The 20,868-nt window shown below is 34.7% G+C and overlaps 1 protein-coding gene across 3 annotated transcripts; it reads left to right on the top strand.

Annotated features, from left to right (window-relative positions):
• The first annotated feature begins 493 nt into the window (after positions 1 to 493).
• esrrgb (estrogen-related receptor gamma b) lies at positions 494 to 20,564 on the top strand. 3 transcript variants are annotated; one of them, XM_067384383.1, is made up of 8 exons: positions 494 to 506; positions 1,581 to 1,691; positions 7,963 to 8,342; positions 8,494 to 8,610; positions 11,745 to 11,849; positions 11,930 to 12,112; positions 16,058 to 16,327; positions 18,911 to 20,564. In XM_067384383.1, the coding sequence occupies exons 3-8, from the start codon at positions 7,973 to 7,975 to the stop codon at positions 19,153 to 19,155; spliced, it is 1,290 nt and encodes a 429-aa protein (XP_067240484.1). In that variant the 5' UTR covers positions 494 to 506; positions 1,581 to 1,691; positions 7,963 to 7,972; the 3' UTR covers positions 19,156 to 20,564. The 3 variants fall into 3 exon arrangements, with proteins under 3 accessions (XP_067240484.1, XP_067240485.1, XP_067240483.1); XM_067384384.1 differs by lacking the exon at positions 494 to 506 and having other exon boundaries at positions 1,202 to 1,691; XM_067384382.1 differs by lacking the exons at positions 494 to 506; positions 1,581 to 1,691 and adding an exon at positions 4,736 to 4,910.
• The last annotated feature ends 304 nt before the right edge of the window (positions 20,565 to 20,868 follow it).

The raw sequence follows: 20,868 nt of genomic DNA, 5'->3' as shown, positions 1-20,868 counted from the left end.
AACAGCACTTAAGTTCAACATTTACTGTCCCAATCTTTCCCTATGCAAAGCATGCTGGGAACTAGAAATCCACTGCCCAGGTTCAATCAATGCAACATAAATGATTCATGTAGTCCCAACACAAATGGTTTAGGTTGACCTAACATTTTGCAAATTTAATTTCATTTAACATAATACAATTGAGTGCGAATGCCAATTAAGTAAAAAACTAAAGATTTGTGTTGGTTCAGCTTATTTTATTTAAATAAACTGAACAAGCAGCTAGAATCATTTTTTTGAGTGTACTTAAAAACCTTTTAGCAGTGGTATCATGTTTGATATTACAAAATTTACTGTACTATTTTATAATCAAATCTTTTTTCCAATCTTGACAAAATGCATGTCATTAGAAAGGTCTGAGACTCAAGTTATCCATATTTGGTCACTGTTTTGCATATAGGTGATATTGACAGGAGAACGCATCTAAAAAATTAAATGGAGGGGATGTCGCCCAGTGACTATTTTTGGTATGGCACCTAAACAAAATGTTTTGTGATATCAGCTTCAAATTTGGAACACAACTTGGTTAGACATATTGGTTTGATTTTATAGCAATTTTAGGGTCCAGATTATTTTGTAAAATATATATTTTGTATAAAATAATGTTCGGTGTACACTCTAAAAAATGTTTGGTTAAAAACAACCCAAGTTGGGTTGAAAATGGACAAACTCAGCAATTGGGTTGTTTTAACCCAGTGGTTGGGTTAAATGTTTGCCCAACCTGCTGGGTAGTTTTATTTAACCCAACTACTGATTAAAAATGACTATATGTCTCGCTTAAAATGAATCCAAAATAAGTCAGAAATTAAAAATCAGACACATAATTACTAGAGGCAACAATAATAATCAAAAGGTGTACATTTATTAATAAGCAATTTAATAAATGTGTATTGTTTATTATTCATTATCTTATTAATAAATGCTCATTTATTAAACATATTAATAAATGTTAATTTCCAGCATATTTTGGGTTCATTTTAAGCAAGCAATACAGTCATTTTTATACAACAGTTGAGTTAAATAAAACTACCCAGCACGTTGGGCAAACATTTAACCCAACCGCTGGGTTAAAACAACCCAATTGCTGGGTTTGTCCATTTTCAACCCAACTTGGGTTGTTTTTAACCCAGCATTTTTTAGAATGTAGTACATTTGCTTTACAGTAAACTTAATCCGCTTAAAGTTTTTAAGTTCATTTTCATGAAGTGCAATAATCTGCTGATTGTCTTGTTTAAAAAGAGATCAACCTTATATTTAATATTATATAATATAAGATTTCCGATGCATGATGTATATTTTTTCTTCAATTAATTAAAATGATGATCAATGATCTGATTGTATCAAAATGGACACTTGTTCGATTTTGTTGAATAGAGATGGTATCGTGTTTTATCCGATGTTAATATTTAAGGCCTAAGATATCTAATAGTTCTGCCTCTAAGAAAACATGGGATTTGTGCTCTTATTTATTTAAAATGCTGTGTCATCATCTCTGTGTGTGTATGTGTGTGGTTGTGCGTGTCTGTCTGTCTCTCACACAGACGTGCGTGAGACGAGCGAGATGAGAATCTTCTCAGTCAGAGGAAATCCAGCATGTAATCCTGCTCAGCTCATCACTTTGAGACCTGAATTACATAACACTCAGCACACAGGTAACGGCTGTCACAGACACACACACACATCCTGACAAATTCATAGTGCCACAAGTTATGGTTATACATTTAAGCATATATTGATGCATATATTTCAAAAAGTCATCTGGTAACAAGATACTGGTTGATAAAGTGCGTGCTTTTTAGAGGAATAACTAATCACAGGATTGGCCATTGATATTTACTTTCTGCTATATTATGTGAAATAGTACTTATTGTCTGTATATGTGATACTGAAGACTGGAGTAATGATGCTGAAAATTTAGGTTTGCATCAAATTACATTTTAAAATATATTAAAACAGAAAACCATTCTGTTAAATTGTACAACATCGCTGTTTTACTGCATTTTTGATCAAAGAAATGCAGAAAACTAATCATTGTTATATAGCTCAACACGTCAAGTCTTATTCTTTAAATCTTGATTTCTTGATTTACTTATTGATTTGCTTATTTCTGTGGATTTTCCATGTATTTACATGCCTAATATCGATCTAGCTTAGTGCAGTGTGCAACAAGTATCTCATAGTAGCCATAGTGAATGCACAGAGTAGCATTATAACAACTTTCAACACACAAAGGTATTTAATATGATAAACAGTGCTGCGTTACCCCACATACTCTTTACCGGTAGACGCGGAAGCGCTCGTCTGCGGCATAATAAAAGTCCAGCTGCTCTCGTGTGTCACGCTTGTCTCTCATTAGCAATCACTCCAGCGTCCTTGTTCTGCTCCAACGGCTTTCAGCTACACCCTGCTTCATACTACAGTAATGTTAATAAATCTTTAATACATTAGCTCATCCATGAATATGATTTCTGTCCGAGTCCCGTCATATTCTTAGACATGAAGACAACACCTCCCATGATTCTATGAAATCAAGGCGTCATCAAGCTACACCTTTGTTTTGAATAAGCGCCCTCTAGTGGCAAAAAATTACATATTGTGCCTTTAACCAGTCATGCTATTTCAACATTTACTAACATATTATCAAAAGTTGTATCTGTTCATATTATTTAATGGAGCTGAGTTAACATAAACTAACAATGAACATCAAGCTACGCGTTTGTTTTGAATAAGCGCCCTCTAGTGGCGAAAAATTACATATTGTGCCTTTAAGCAGTCATGATATTTCAACATTTACTACCAGATTATCAAAAGTTGTATCTTTTCATATTATTTAATGGACCTGAGTTAACAAAAACTAACATTGAACATCAAGCTACGCATTTGTTTTGAATAAGCGCCCTCTAGCGGCAAAAAAATACGTATTGTGCCTTTAAGCAGTCATGATATTTCAACATTTACTACCATATTATCAAAAGTTGTATCTGTTCATATTATTTAATGGACCTGAGTTAACAAAAACTAACAATGAACATCAAGCTACGCATTTGTTTTGAATAAGTGCCCTCTAGTGGCGAAAAATTACATATTGTGCCTTTAACCAGTCATGATATTTCAACATTTACTAACATATTATCAAAAGTTGTATCTGTTCATATTATTTAATGGACCTGAGTTAACAAAAACTAACAATGAACATCAAGCTACGCATTTGTTTTGAATAAGTGCCCTCTAGTGGCGAAACATTACATATTGTGCCTTTAACCAGTCATGCAACATTTACTACCATATTATCAAAAGTTGTATCTGTTCATATTATTTAATGGACCTGAGTTAACAAAAACTAACAATGAACATCAAGCTGCGCATTTGTTTTGAATAAGCGCCCTCTAGCGGCAAAAAATTACATATTGTGCCTTTAACCAGTCATGCTATGTACATGAACTAACAATGAACAGTTGTATTTTTATTAACTTATGTTGACAAAGATTAACAATCACTGTAAATAATACTGTGTTTACTAACAGGGCCGTATATATTGTAAAGTGTTGTAAATATCATGCTAGAATCTTTCTGATGTTTGATGTACACAAACTGGTATCCTTACCTGGTGTCCTAACTAGTTTAAACAGCAAATCTCTCACTGGTTATCTAGGTAAGACCCCAGGTAAGGATACCAGTATGTGAACATCCAAAACACATGTTGCTTTTTTTTACCAGTTGCATTCTGAAGCATGCAGGACTGCTATTGTCTGGCTTATAAAATGTGTTAAAAGACACCAGCAGTGAATGACATGGAGATAGCTGCTCTTATATTTCATCTGATGTGTTGTAATGAACTGAGATCTGTGGTGTGGTCAGACCTGTCCGTCTGATAATCTGGGTGTAGTTGTGATCAAAAGCGATGAGGAGGATGTTTAATGAGGAGCGTTTCCTGCTGTTTAGTCTGCATTGACAATGATGATGGTGAGAGAGTTGGAGAATCAAGTAAATGATGGATTTTGACACAGAGAGCATTGAGATCTCCTTTTGTTTTTCAGCTCAGTGTGTGTTTGCCCTCAGCACATGAGTGGACAGAGGCTTTCCCAGATAATACCACTGAAAACACTGTCTGTTTACCTCCTGCATAATGAAGGCTTTCTCATTTCAAACACCATGATCTCGCATAAACACCTTATTGTTTCTTAAAAGTTTGCTCAGCATTAATTTGCTGAGCCTAGCTGTGCAGGGGAAGAATGAAAGGGTCTTATTTCAGTCACAATTCTGAAGACAAGAATTGCTATAATGATTATAGTGGAAATCTGTTTATACCCTTCAGAAATGTGTGTTTGGTACTTTTTATGTAAGTGTGGCCACTATCTGATACCATCATTGTACCATGGTAAATGCAGTATTTTTGTAAACGTAGGCTGTATATAACTGGTTTTAGAGACTGGTTAGAGAATAAATCACTGTGTCTACATTAATTTATAATACTCCCCTAAAAATAGGCAATTTAATTGACAACGTTTTAGTTTTGTTGCCGTCTTCCTCTCCTCACTCTTAAACTGAAGCGTCTTTTACGCGCACCTGAAATGCTTATGAATATTCATTAGAGCGCGCTCACATTGGTCGATTATCCGGTGACGTTGGCCTTAAGGTGGGAATAACCCGAAACGTTTATTCAATAAGCAGTCCTGCGCTGCAGTGAAGAGAAACAGACGACCGTCTGTTTACATTAAAACCTCATTATAGAAGAAAACAAGTGAGATATTTAGTGTTTTTCTTGATTTCACAAGCGTTTTCTCAGGTAATGGTTTCATTCTCGGCTGTCTCATGGATCTAGTGCAGTTTTTTCACCCGGAATCCTTTTCCTTCCCTTCTGAACATAACAAGTAAGTAACTTTATTCATATGTTTAATAATGGTTTTATATGTACTGTTGTATTTATTGTAATTCATTTGGTTTACTATAACTTTGTTATTGAAAAGTATAGCTACATATAATATTGTAATGACAGTTTCCTATAAAGTATAGGCCTATATTTACTATAAAAATGGCTCAAATATTCTTGTACTTATTGAAGGGGATCCCATATTCATTTAGCATTACATAGTATTTTGGTGGAAACATTTAGTAAGTGCACACGTGACTTACTATAGATGAGTAACGTGCATGTTGAATTTTTTTTAGAGAATAAAACGTGCTCATGAACGACAATTTAAGAAGTAATATATAGATTATCCATTCAAGACTATTTAATTATATAATTTAACTCTCAACGAGCAGATAAAATAGTAAATGGAATGAAAGTGTTTTTCTATAAATCAGCAATAAACTGTTAATAGCTTTCAATCATCAAACTAAGATCATTTTAGATTTGAGGTTCCAATAAAAACATACATAATAATATAACAAGAGAACCTGTTCAATGTCATTTTGTTGTCATTTTGCATATGATGTTCCTTCATTTTTGTTTTTGTTTTTAGAAAATATGCTTTAAAGTACCCAGAAATTAATATGTTGATCAGAAGAACATGCAATGTACCATCAAAAATGGATCAACCTTAATTTTGAACAGATTCGGTTGAAATAAAATGATTACTGTGTACTGAAATGCATGATGTTAGTTGCAGTTGAAAGACTGTGGAAAAATCACAAATATAATCCTGCTGTATTTTACGTAATAAGCACACGTTCTGGCAGCGTTCACTGACCATCTTACAGCAATAGGATTTGAGAAGTGTGATGGAGTTGGAGGTAATTCCTCTGGATCCCAGACAAAACCCTGATGGGCTTTAGGATCACGTTACTGACCGCTGCACACACAGTGTGTGTGTGTGTGTGTGTGTGTGTGAGAGAGAACAGGTGTGTTCAGGTGCTGTGTGGGCTGTAAACACTACGTCTGACATGGTGGGAAATATTTATTTGTGCTGATAAAAAGGAAAACCACTAAATTGCTGTTCCGTCAGATTGCAGCTCATTTCAGGTTTCATGCACTGTAAAACATCCTGGTAAATTTACAGAAAAATGGCTTAATTTCATCAAAATTAACTTTCCATGAACCGTGGCTAATGAAAATACAAACATATAATAACATAAACAGTTTGTAGAACGTGCACAGTGTGACCTACACAAGGACAAAACACCATCAGGGTAACGTGACGCTAAAATAATGCTTTTACTGCTGTTAGTTTTAATGCTATATTTAAACATGAAACAAAACATACCGTTCAAATGTTTGGGGTTCATGTTTTTAAATATGTCTCTTCTGCTTACCAAGGCTGCATTTATGTGATCAAAAACAGTAATATTGTGAAATATTATTACAGTTTAAAATAACTGTTTTCTACTTTAATAAACTGTAAAATGTAATTTATTCCTGTGATCAAAGCTGAATTGTCAGCATCATTATTCCAGTCTTCAGTGTCACATGATCCTTCAGATTTGCTGATCAAGAAACATTTCTAATTATTATTAATGTTGAAAACAGTTGTGAAAACATATTTTTGTGGAAATCATGATATATATATATTTTTAGGATTTTTTGATAAATAGAAAGTTTGAAAGAACAGCATTTATTTTAATTAGAAATCTTTTGTTGCATTTATATTCTGCTCAGTTTAATGTTAAATATTTTATTGCAAAAAAACTTTTATTTAAAAAAGTTTTATTATTTACTGTAAATTTTAAGTTGACTCCGTTTTTCACTTACAAACCACTGTTACAGTATTTTGTGTTTTAAATCAAATAACATTTTTCTATAAAAGTATGTGTTTTGTCTTTAGTATAGAGTTTCACTATAAATTATAATACAATTGATAAAACAACAACATGTATGTGGTGTTATACTGTAAAATTACATGTATTGTCTGGTTAAATCTGTTCAATATAGGCTAATTTATATGTGGGTCATTGACAAATAAGGTTTTTAAAAGTGTAAAAAAACATAATGGAAATAAAATTATTTTTAGTTTCATTAAGTGTTAACAGTGAGATTGTGTGGTTTTTATAATATATTAACACAGCTTTTGTCATTTTTTTACAGGATGGACAAAATTTGTCATTAAAAAGTCATTTGGTTTAAGTTAACCAAAATTTCGGTTTTACCGAATGACACTTTTGGTTATACTGAATGACGGTATTTTCAAACAATGCTAACAGGCTGATATCTAGCTAGCTAGCAAAAGGACAATCAAACATTTTATATTTAGTACAAGTTTTATAACGGTTGCACCGAATGACCTGATGTTCGAGACATGCGAATGGACAAGTGAAGAGAGAGTTAGTTACTTTGCTTCACAACCATATAGTCGTTTGCAGGTGTCTTAACGATGTCACATCCTGTCACATGATTTTGACCGCATGACTTGATCCAAAATGGTCGCTTATATTGGTTACTCCGAATGATATCAATGCAATTCATTTTTCCGCACATTCTTTCTCATAACAAAGCAACGACTTCTACAGATAACTTATAATACCATGTTGCACTATGTTGATATATGATGTTATAAAATCATGCCAGAATAAAAATTTATTACATTTTAAGATATTTTAATCACAAATGAAATGGCTGTATTGGCCTTTTGACGCTTCAGAATCTTTAAAATATGTTAATTATATGTAGCAAAATATAATTAAAACCTTTTGGATTCAATAAAAGAGATCTAGTTGTACTACCTTACATACTTTGGATGTCATATCTTTGTTTTTTATTATTATTAATGCCTTTGGACAAAAAATGACCCATCATTGACCCATATATAGATATTATTAATAAAGATTTTATATTTTTAGCACTTTAATTTGAACCAATTAGCAGGTTTATACTGTTGCATTTATAACATTTAACAGCGTAATAGTAATCAAATTTAATGTAATAAAGAAAACACACATGTATTTGTTCCTGTTTCTTAATTCTCAAAATTCTTTTCATTTCCAAAGCTTCCTGGACATGATGTCAATCAACAGCCACTGTCCCACCTACATCAAGACCGAACCATCAAGTCCTTCCTCCCTGTCGGACAGTCTGACCCAGCACAGTCCCGGGGCATCGTCGGATGCTGGGAGCAGCTACAGTTCAGTAACTAAAGGGATCCCAACAGGTCTGGAATCACCCGGTTCATACTCTGCAGTTGAGGCAGTGCTCAGGCCTCCCGGCGCCCCCTGCAGGCTGCTGGAGCAAACGCAGGCGAAGAGCGGACACGGGCTGAACTCAGGCCCCAAACGCCTGTGTCTCGTGTGTGGAGACGTTGCATCTGGGTTTCACTATGGAGTGGCTTCCTGCGAGGCCTGCAAAGCCTTCTTCAAACGCACCATTCAAGGTCAGGACCGGATGCCCGTTTCCTTAAAATATGCATCACAGTTTCCATAAAAGTATTAAGCAGCACATCTGTTGTCAACATTGATAAAATGTGTGTTTGATAAACAGAATTTGCTAGATGTGTTTTGATGATGTCTGTTTGTCTCGCTCAGGTAATATAGAGTACAGTTGTTCAGTCAGCAGAGATTGTGAGATCACTAAAAGGAGGAGGAAGTCCTGTCAGGCCTGCCGCTTCACTAAGTGTCTGTCTGTGGGAATGCTGAGAGAAGGTGAGTGTGTGGATGAATCTCACAAAAACTCACATTTCACCATAAAATCTAAAAGCGAAACATTTTTTGCATAACGAAAATGAAGTCTGATTTTTTTTTTTTCATTTTCATGAAAATTAAGCATGTTTTCCCACAAACTCTCATTACTGTAATGCATCAGGATGTTTATTTTTGAGGGTTTTAATTTAAATGATTCAAAATGACAATTCTCCTTAAAGGGTTAGTTCACCCAAAAATGAAAATTCTGTCATTAATTACTCACCTACACACCTGTAATACCTTTGTTCATCTTCAGAACACAAATTAAGTGTTTTTTTTATTAAATCCAAGAGCTTTCTGACCTCCGACAGACTGCAACGATTTGTTTTCAACTTTCAAGGCCCAGAAAGGTAGTAAAGACATTGTTAAAATAGTCCATGTGACTGCAGTGGTTCAACCTTAATTTTATGAAGCGATGATAATGCTTTTTGTGCGCAAAAACAACCAAAAATAATGAATTTATTCAACAATCTCTTCTCTTCCATTTCAGTCTCAAAAATTAAGGTTGAACCATTGCAGTCACATGGACTATTTTAACAATGTCTTTATTACCTTTCTGGACCTCGAAAGTGGTAATAACGTTGCAGTCTATCGGAGATTGTAAAGCTAACTGATTTCGTCAAAAATATCTTAATTTGTGTTCTGAAGATGGTGTGGAACGACATGAGGGTGAGTAATTAATGACATAAATTTCATTTTGGGGTGAACTAACACTTTAAAAAGATAATTTTAACAATTTCATTTTATAGACCATGTCATTTGGTTTACATTACAGTAATGAGAATTACATTTTTCATGAGAATGGATGTAAATTGTGGTGGTAAATGTGCTCGGTTGTCATAAAATCCTAATTATGCATGATTATATGGTTTGTTGGATTTTATTATTGCATTCAGCGTTTTGTTCACTGCATCAGAACATATTTGGGTTATGACCCACTATTTGAGAACTACTGCTTTAAGCAAAATTTCTTTATTCCTTTCTTTTGATGATGTGGGCACATTCTTGACAGGTTTTGTGAGATTCACCAGTGGCAAACTACATCTATTGCAACGTACATGTATATGAATGACACTCCATACAGGTTCTTTTGATTTGTTTGGATATGAAAATATCTGAGATCAAACACATATATCATAAGCTTCTGGAATTTACTTTAGTGCTTTCACTTACACAACCGTAGAAATAAAAATTATATTCAGATAAAACTGAAGCAGTCAGCAAAAAGTGTTATATTAGTGCAGGTGTGGAGTCGTATTATTGCTGCCCTGATTTTGTTTCAGTGCACCTGCTTTTTCAAAACGCTGCCAAAATCATTTGTAAACACAAACGGATGGAGATTTATTTTAGCCGAACTCTGTATTATATTATACTTGTTCTATATAATGAACAAGTTCTTTTTCTTATCCCAGAATCTATGGTCTGCAGCACAGATAATGAAACAGTCTTTATTAGTAATTCCTAACACTCAGAAGACGTAATCAAGAGAAAATTAAGACTTGCAAACAACGATAAACCCTAAACGAGTTCCGACAAAGAACTGAACTGAAACTGGAGTATATGCACTCGCTGGGCACTTTATTAGACACACCTTGCTAGTACCGGGTTGGACCCTTTTTGCCTTCAGAACTTCCTTAATTCTTCGTGGCATCGATTGAACAAGGTGCTGGAAACATTCCTCAGAGATTTCGGTCCATATTAACATATTAAGAGCATTGCACAGTTGCTCCAGATTTGTCGACTGCACATCCATAATGCGAATCTCCCATTTCAGCACATCCCAAAGCTATGAAAGTCCTAGTAGATGAGCAGTTTCTCAAATACTCAGACCAGCCCTTCTGGCGCCAACAACCTTTCTTCCTCATTCTGATGCTCAGTTTGAACTTCAGCAGATCGTGTTGACCATGTTTACATGCCTAAATGCATTGAGTTGCTGCCGTGTGATTGGCTGATTAGATATTTGTGTTAAAAAGCAGTTGAAAACGTGTTCATAACAAAGTGGCTGGTGAGTGTATACCGTGCAAACATGACGATACACAGGTGATAATAATACATAACCAAGGAAACAAATGAGGACATAATCAGTAACCAAGGAAACGGAAACTAAACGGTGCAGGGAAACAGGAACTAAAGGACACACCAGAGTTGCATCCCAAATGACGCACTAGACACCATGCACTTATACACTATGTACTCATCCATGTAGTGCGTGAATTGTTTAAGGTTATTTTGTCATTTAACACTTTGGAGTCTGACAGCCCCTTCCCCTCTGCTACTTAATTAAAGCTGTGTGAAGTTGAGTGCATGAAGTGTCCACACTTCATTTTTTCCGTTAATTTAATGCATCATCCGGGTATTTAAAGTGTACTTTTTCTTTTTGCAATTTTCAGTGTGAACGCACTACTTGCACTGTTTATACTTAAAAACGTCATAGAATAGTGCACAAGTACGTGAATTGGGACGAAATTCAGAATATCAAAATAAGAGTGCATAACACTGAACATATACCTTACAAATGACTTTTGTTGTTTTTATGTAAGGTTAATTATACTGACTACACAAAACATTTTCATCTTGTTTTCCTAAAATTCTAAACATCCTTTAACCAAGATAAATTTACTTGGGAAATAAAATGTATATATAAATTTATAAATAATTTTTATACATTCATATTTTTATATTATAACTTTTTTTTTGTTATTTTAAGGAAAAATGTAAGAACGTTTTGTGAGGCTTATTATTATTATTATTACAAAAATTATGTATTATTAAAATATATATTTTTCAATAATTTTGATATGCTTTTTCAATTTGTATTTTTATATATTTATATTTTTTATTTTGTCTTACATACTTATAATATTAATGTATTTACATACATTGTTATGATGCTTACATGTACATTTTTTGTTATTTTTTTCTTGAGGCTTTTTATTATTAAAAAATACTAAAATTTTATTTTATATTATTTTATATTTATATTGTTTATTTAATTTTTTATCTTACATGCATTACAACATTAATGTATTTATAATACATTGTTATGATGCTTACATTGTTTTCTTCATTGTGTGTGTTTGTGTTTGTGACTCCAGGTGTGCGTTTGGACCGGGTGCGAGGAGGAAGGCAGAAATATAAGAGGAGAATTGACTCTGGTTCCAGCGTGTACCTCAGCGTACCGCCACCTCACAGAAAACCACGTAAGAAGCACATTGCACCTCAGACAGACACATCTGCGTCTCAGTGTATGTGTTAATATCTGCCCTGGTTCGTTCTTTAGCGTCCTGCAGAGGTCAGGGGGAGAATAAGGTGGTGACCCTTCTGTTGGGGGCGGAGCCAGAGAAGGTGTGTGCCATGCCTGACCCCGCCCTCCCTGACAGTGACATCAAAGCTCTGACGACCCTGTGTGACCTCGCCGACAGAGAGCTCGTGCTGAACATCAGCTGGGCCAAACACATACCAGGTACACACCCTCGAAACTGACATGCCAAAGTTTTAATTACACACACAAACACACACGTGTTTTATCTACTATCTGTTTTGGACACAGAGAGATAAAATGCTGTTAGTTCAGATGTGTTTCTGTGTGTCTGGTAAAACAACTGGAACATCACATACATTTGATGTTTTCAGAGGTATTTGATTATAAAAATGTCTTCCTGTATTCAAGACTTCTAGCAGCTCTAAAGACACATTTATGTATCTTAATAAGGACATTTCATAGACTTTTGTTGATTTAAACATTTGCTTGTATTTATTAATTATCATTTTTCAGAATGATAACATCCTCTGCCCTCATCCACAGATTTAGCTCATTCCAACAACTCAGTTTAGTTCAGCACACACACACACACACACACACACACACACACACACACACACACACACACATGTTTGTTTTTGTGAATTGTGGGGACTTTCCATAGACTTCAATGCATTTTACACTGAACAAACTGTACATTCTATCCCCCTACCCTGCCCCTACCCCTAAACCTAACCCTCACAGGAAACTGTGCAAACTTTTACTTTTTCACAAAAACTTTTTCATATAAACCCATTTACATTGTGGGGACCGCTGGCTGGTCCCCACGATGTAGGTGAACTCAGGTTTATATTACATCATGGGGACATTTTGTCCCCACAATGTAATATAAACAAAAGCACACACACACACACACACACACACGTGTTCTTGTTCATCTATCTTTGTGAGGACATTCATTGACAAAAGGCCTTACCCTAACCCTACCCATCACAACTAAGTGCCTAACTCCCTAAAACCAAGTCTTGACCCTTAAACAGGCCTTCAAAGGGGTCTCAGAAAGTGAGGATCGGACAAAATGTCTTCACTTTACTGTCTTTCTCCTCACTCTGATGGCCAAAACTTAAACCGGTCCTCACAAAGATTGTGTTGGACCATTACACACACACAGAACTGGCCAGCACCTGTTTTTGTGTTGATACTGACCTCTGTAGTAATGCTTACAAAACAAACCACTAAACCAGGTGTGTGTGTGTAATTCTCCAAAACATGTGACTGATCATATGCCATAGTTTTGTGTACTGGATTACAGTATTTGGTAAATAAACACCATTAATTCACATATGGACAGAGAGAATGAGTGAATATACATGAGGACATACGACAGACTTCTGCTGTTTTTATATAAGGTTAATTATAATGACCACAAAAATTACAATGAAATGAAAAGCAAAAACATTGTAATCAGTATTTTCCAGTAAAAATATATAATCATCCTTAAAACAAGATGAATTTACTTGAAAATAAAATCATGTAAGATATTAAAACTTATTTTCAGAAAATATTTTTTTAATAAATTCATATATACAGCATGTGTTTATATTATTATAACATTTTTTGTTGTTTTAATGATGGATCTAAGAAAGTTTTGAGGTGTATCTTTATTATAAATATTATATATTTCATATTAGTATTTATATTAGTATTTTTTTATATTTTATTTAGTATTTTGCTTATTACAAAATTAATGTACTCACATACTGTTATGATGCTTACATTGCATTAATAATAATAATACCAGAATACCCTGATATACCCTGTTGGAATAGATTTGTAATTTATATACTTATAATTAGAATAAATAAATTATAGTAGTATAAGTCAGCTTCTGTGTACATTGTAATAAAAAATATTATTTTCTAAGAAAACATTTTTTTCTTTCATAACATTTGTGTCAACATATCTTAAAATATTATATATAAATATTATAATTGTTATATAGTTTTGTATTGATATTTTATATTTACATATTTTTAATTTTTCTTTTTTTTTGCTTCTCAGTTGAATTTATCTTGTCTTAAGGATGTTTAGTTTTTTTAACTATAAAACAAAACCACTTCCACACATTTTTTTTGCCTTATTTGTACTTTTGTCAGGTTTAGCTCACTTCTGTAAACAGTTTTGTCCCCAAAGTGTAATGCAAGCGTGTGTTTGTTTGTGTTTGTGTGTTCTACATACACATGAGTGGTTGTGTGTGTTCATGTCAACATTGAAATACTAAGTGTATGTGTGTTTGTGTGTGTGACAGCAGCATTGTCTTTTCCCTGGCGTCTGAAGCAGGATGTACAATAGAAGATGACATTGGTGATTTAAATGGCTCCAGGGTTGTTTTATTTGTGTTGCTTGAGTGTCACGAGGGCCCTTTGATACCGTTAACACGTTTCACAGACGTCGATACGGCCGCGTCTCCAGAGCACAGCGTGAACGGCAGCGCTGCCTCATTCAGCCCGCGATCGATCAGCGCAGAGATCCAATCAGCTAATGAACGTCACTCAGGAGGAGAGAGAGCGAGAGATACGAGTCATTACGGCCTCTGATAAACATCAGTGATGGGTGAAAAAAATCAAATCAAAGCTCCTCTCCTCCCTCGCCACACCAAACTAATCACTGGCTTTTTAATTAAGTGTGAGAGAACGTGAATGAGAGAGATTCGTCCGTCATTGACACAGTTCTTCAGGGGACAAACCCCTGTCTCACACACACACACACACACACACACACACACACACACACACACACACACACACACACACACACACACACACACACACACACACACACACACAGAGAGAGCTTTCTTTCCTAACAGAGGTCACAGTCAAGTCAGATTAAAATCTAATTTTATGAGCTGATTCAACATCTATGAGGCAGTTATTTTAGTTGCATTTATTTAGCTGATTTTATAAAGAGAGTTATTTAGGAGATTAATTACTTAGATAATTTTTATTTAAGTAGCTGATTAGACATTAAAATTAATTGTTTTAGCTTTTTAGTCAATTATTTACTTATTTAGGTGTTATTTAGTTACTTTGCTGACAAGTTGTTTTAGTTATATAGCTAATTATGTACTTATTTCATATGAAGTAGATGAAATTAGTTTATTTAGATAATAGATTAATTGTTATTTAGCTGATTAGTAGTTTAATTACTATAGTAATTAGTTGTTTTAAAGGGTTAGTTCACCCAAAAATGAAAATTCTGTCATTTATTACATTATTACATATATTTCAGTTGAAATCCGATAGCTCCCTGAGGCCTCCATAGGGAGCAATGGACACTTCCTCTCTCAAGATCCATAAAGTTACTAAAAGCATATTTAAATCAGTTAATGTGAGTACAGTGGTTCAATATTAATATTATATAATATTATAAAGCGATGAGAATATTTTTGGAGCGCCCAAAAAAAACTAAATAATGATTTATTTAGTGATGGCCGATTTCAAAACAATGCTTCAGGAAGCATCGGAGCACAGATGAATCAGTGTGTCGAATCTGCTGTTCGGAGCGCCAAAGTCACGTGATTTCAGCCGTTGGCAGTTTGTTTGACACGCGATCTGATTCATGATTCGATACACTGATTCCATTTATGCTCCGAATCTTCCTGAAGCAGTGTTTTGAAATCGGCCATCACTAGTCGTTATTTTGTTTTTTTGGCGCTCCAAAAATATTCTCGTCGCTTTATAATATTTATAGTGAACCACTGTACTCACATGAACTGATTTAAATATGTTTTTAGTACCTTTATGGATCTTGAGAGAGGAAGTGTCCATTGCTCCCTATGGAGGCCTCACGGAGCCATCGGATTAACGTTAACGTTACAACTAAAATATCTTAATTTGTGTTCCGAAGATCAACGAAGGATGTGGAACGGCATGAGGGTAAGTAATAAATGACATTATTTTCATTTTTGGGTGAACTAACCCTTCAAGTAACTTATATGTAGTTGGTTATTTGTTTATTTAGTTATTTATCCGAGTTGTTTAATTAGATATTTTGGTGTTTTTGTTATTTAGCTGATTATTTAAAAGTCTAGTTGTTGTTTTTAAAGGACAAGTAAAATTATTTTAAAAAACAATATTCCTGCAGGTTTCTCCAGCCTCTGTCTGTCGGATCAGATGAGTCTCCTGCAGAGCGCTTGGATGGAGATCCTGATCCTGCGTGTGGCTTTCAGCTCACTGCCCTGCGAGGACAAGCTGGTGTTTGCGGAGGATTACATCATGGATGCTGAACAGGCAAAATCAGCAGGTCTGCTGGAGCTCCACATGGCCATATTACAGCTGGTGCGCAGGTACAGATCCATGAGGCTGGAGAGAGAAGAGTTTGTCACTCTGAAAGCCATAGCTCTCGCTAACTCAGGTAAATCATACAGGTGCTTGCACAGAACATTTGTGCAAGGAACATTTAACCCTTTTACACAAAAACATGTTTCAAACGAATGTAGCTAATAGCATACTTAAATCCTCTGACATTTCTCTTTAAAATTCTCATTTTAGGCTTCTAATTCGTGACCCATGTTTTGTTTTGCTCTATCCTCTGCGCTTCCGTGTTCATCAATACATCATGCATAGGGTCAGAGGTCACTCTTCCGCCACAAATCGATGCCTACGGCCGTCTGTCGGAAGATAGTTATTATAGTTAATAAAGTTATAAATATGGATTTTCATCTTATAAAAGCCCATCGCTTCGCTTCAGAAGGCCTTTATTAACCCCTTGGAGCTGAATGGATTATATTTATGGTGGATGGATGCAAAACTAGCCCCCCCGTTCACTACCATTATAATGCTTGGAAGAGGCAGGATATTTTTAAAGTGTTAGTTCACCCAAAAATAAAAATTCTGTCATTTATTACTCACCATCATGTCGTTCCACACCTGTAAGACCTTTGTTAATCTTCGGAACGCAAATTAAGATATTTTTGTTGAAATCCGATGGCTACATGAGGCTTGAGCAGTGACATTTCCTCTCTCAAGATCCATAACGGTACTAAAAACATATTTAAATCAGTTCATGTGAGCACAGTGGTTCAATATTAATATTATAAAGCGACGAGAATATTTTTGGTGTGCCAAAAAAACAAAATAAGGACTTATTTAGTGATGGCCGATTTCAAAACACTGCTTCATGAAGCTTCGGAGCATAATGAATCAGCGTGTCGAATCAGTGCTTCGCAGCGCCAAAGTCACATGATTTCAGCAGTTTGGCTGTTTGACACGCGATCTGAATCATGTTTCCACACACTGATTCATTTGTGCTCCGATGCTTCCTGAAGCAGTGTTTTGAAATCAGCCATCACTAAATAAATCGTAATTTTGTTTTTTTGGCGCTCCAAAAATATTCTTGTCGCTTTATAATATTAATATTGAACCAATGTACTCACATGAACCGATTTAAATATGTTTTTAGTACCTTTATGGATCTTGAGCGATCTTGAGAGAGGAAATGTCATTGCTGGCTATGGAGGCCTCACTGAGCCATCGGATTTCATCAAAAATATCTTAATTTGTGTTCCGAAGATTAATGAAGGTCTTACGGGTGTGGAACGGCATGAGGGTGAGTAATAAATGACATTATTTTCATTTTTGGGTGAACTAACCCTTTAAATACATCCCCGATTGTGTTCGTCTGAAAGAAGATAGACATATACCTAGGATAGCTTGAGGGCGAGTAAATCTTAATTTTCATTTGTGGGTGAACTAACCATTTAAAGGTGAAGTATGTGGTTTCTGTGACACTAGTGCCACCTAGCTGAATTACAAAAATCATATTTTCAAACATTCTTGCAGTTACGTCCCTTTAATGAGTTGCGCCTCCCCCAACTCAAACATCACAATCACATGGCCCTGATGCTTGTGAAGGCTTCTTTCAATAAAAGGTCCAACATATTACTTTTAGCTTTGTTGCTATGTGTCATGAGTAAGCTAACACTCTGTCTATAGCAAACGTGAGGCTGTCTACACTGGACACATCAAAATAAACAATATAAACTGGAACATTTGTCTCTCTTAATGGGTGCACGGTGATTCTGTATGGTATTCAAGCATCCATTGTTTCTCATTGCAATGCAGTGCCACATTCGCTTTGATGTGATCATGACCTGTTTAATCTTTAAAGGTACATAAAATGACCATCGTAAGGGAGAAACTGAATCAGCTTGTTTAAAGATTCTGCTTCTGATTCCTGGGAATTATTAAAAAGGAGTGAGTGCATTTTTACCATTTATAGGGTGGACGTTGCAGACACACATCATTGTTCAAACACCTTATAAAAGTGAATTTTGCATAATAGGTCCCCTTTAGATGTAAGTAACTTGGGTTTAACTTACTCAAATATCTAATGATACAAATGTAAGCGGTTCAAATATTGGCATATCTTACTAATATGCAATTTTATATAGTTTATACTCTTTATTATGTACAGAAATGGAACATGGTTCCAATGGAACATATTTAGACAGGTTTTGAACCCTGTTTTGTTTTCAGACAGTTGAATGTAACTTTCCAGTACAAATGTTACTGCTGCTCGCCAACAACAGCTGTCTCCGCTGCAAGGCGACAAGAACAATCCTCCTTAGGATAGACCGTCCCATTTAAAAATGCTTGGTCCGACCTTTGTTGCCTTTGAAGGATGCAGCCTCTGAATTGGGACACAGCTTGTATGTTAAGCTGGGAATTGATTGACCAATCTGAGCGGACTGTTCTCAATGTTTAGATGGTGCTTGGGAGTCTCGATGTTTACATTTTTTGGGGAACAAACCCATTAATGGCACATTAATAGTAGTCAATGAGCAATAAAACCATTTTACATACTCTTCTTTAACACATTATCAACAACATATTATTGCATCACACTACATTAGTCAATTTTTGAATGAAATGCAGAAAAAGCTTTCAGCATTTATTGAAGACGACAGTCAAACTTTGTTTTGATTCCCTCTCTCAGACTCGATGCATATAGAGGACGTGGAGGCCGTTCAGGGTCTTCAGGACTCTCTCCATGAGGCTCTTCTGGATTACGAGTGTGTCCATCACAGGGAGGACCCTCGACGGACGGGGAAACTCATCATGACCCTTCCGCTCCTCCGCCAGACTTCTGCCAAAGCCGTGCGGCACTTCTTCAGCATCAAACAGGACGGACGCGTCCCCATGCACAAACTATTTCTGGAACTTCTGGAGGCCAATGTCTGATCCTTAACCCGATTGGACAATCAAACTGAGGTGACACGAATGGCTGAAAGGATAGTTCACAAATCCATGGGGAAAAACAGGTGCTTGTCATGACATAACAATAGTACAGGATATACTCCAATAAATACAGTTTCATATAGTTGAGGATTGAGAGAGAACTAACAAAAAAAGAAGTATCAAATATATACTGCTGTTCATAATTGGTTGGTAAGATTTTTTTACATTCTATTCATCCAAGAATCCCGAAAAATATATCGCATTTTCCACAAAAAATCTGCAGCATGACTGTTTTCAACATTGATAATAATCAGAAATGTTTCTTGAGCAGCAAATCATTATATTAGAATGATTTCTGAAGGATCATGTGACACTGAAGACTGGAGTAATGATGCTGAAAATTTAGTTTTGATCACAGGAATAAATTACATTTTCAAATATATTCAAATAGAAAACAGTATTTTAAATTATAATAGTTTACTGTATTTTTGATCAAATAAATACAGGCTATGTCAGCATAAGAGACACATTTCAAAAACATGAAATAAATCTTACCAACCCCAAACTGTTGAATGGTTGTACATCAGTGTGCTGGATGTGAATATGTTTGAATTAATGGTGAAACTATTAATTCATTAATTAATGGTGTTTTTTATTTATTTAATTTATTCAACATAAAGAGCATTTAATTTGCTGAAAAAAGTTAGTTCTATCATAGTAGAAGCGTCAGCCTTGCCAAATAAATAGTCGTCAATAATTGCTCTCTTGACACAAATATGAAGGAAAAAAGTGATCAATCATCTAGTCAGAACATAAATATGATGTATAGATTAACAACTTTTAAGTGTGGAAACATCAAACAGGTACAGAACAGGATTAGGGCCAAGCAATAATAAAAAAATAAAACCATCTCGAGATTAAAGTTGTTAAATTTCGAGAAAAAGCTCCTTAAATTTCGAGAAAAAAGTCTAAATAAAATGTTGAGAATAAAGTCGTTAAATTACGAGAAAAAACTCGTTAAATTTCGAGAAAAAAGTCGAGATAAAATGTTGAGAATAAAGTCATTAAATTACAAGAAAAAAGTCGTTAAATTACGAGAAAAAAGTTGAGATAAAATGTTGAGAATAAACTTGTTAAATTACGAGAAAAAAGTCGTTAAATTACGAGAACAAATTCATTAAATTATGAGAAAAATGTTGTACAATTTCGAGAAAAAAGTCAAAATAAAATGTTGATAATAAACTCATTAAATTTCGAGAAAAAACTCGTTAAATTTCAAGAAAAAAGTCTAGATAAAATGTCGAGAACAAAGTCATTAAATTACAAGAAAAAAGTCGTTAAATTACGAGAACAAATTCGTTAAATTATGAGAAAAATTTGTAATTTAATCCGAAACAAATTCGTAATTTAATTTAATTCGAGATTTTTTTCTCATAATTTAATGAGTTTATTCTCAACATTTTATCTCGACTTTTTTCTCGTAATTTAACAAGTTTAATCTCGAGATGGTTTTATTTTTTTATTATTGCTTGGCCCTAATCCTCTTCCATAAACAGGCATACCAAAGCACTTTTGATATTTTAATAGATTATAATAAAGGATTTCTTTTGTCTCCAGATGCTCATGAATAGATCTGCACAACATAAGCTGATTTCAGCTTTTGTTTGTTCCATTTTTACCATGTTTTACCACATTAACTTTTTAGCACACCAAATT

This window comes from Chanodichthys erythropterus, chromosome 4, assembly GCF_024489055.1.
Source record: "Chanodichthys erythropterus isolate Z2021 chromosome 4, ASM2448905v1, whole genome shotgun sequence".
Lineage (NCBI taxonomy): Eukaryota > Metazoa > Chordata > Actinopteri > Cypriniformes > Xenocyprididae > Chanodichthys > Chanodichthys erythropterus.
Note: the sequence above shows the minus strand (reverse complement) of the source record. Positions and strands in the feature narration are given on the sequence as shown.

What these genes read in the sequence shown, in the direction of transcription:
- esrrgb (XM_067384382.1), top strand. Translation starts at nt 4,852, where the DNA reads ATGGATCTAGTGCAGTTTTTTCACCCGGAATCCTTTTCCTTCCCTTCT. An exon ending in CTTCAAACGCACCATTCAAG is followed by an intron (nt 8,343 to 8,493) that starts GTCAGGACCGGA and finishes TGTCTCGCTCAG; the next exon opens with GTAATATAGAGTACAGTTGT. An exon ending in GCCACCTCACAGAAAACCAC is followed by an intron (nt 11,850 to 11,929) that starts GTAAGAAGCACA and finishes TTCGTTCTTTAG; the next exon opens with CGTCCTGCAGAGGTCAGGGG.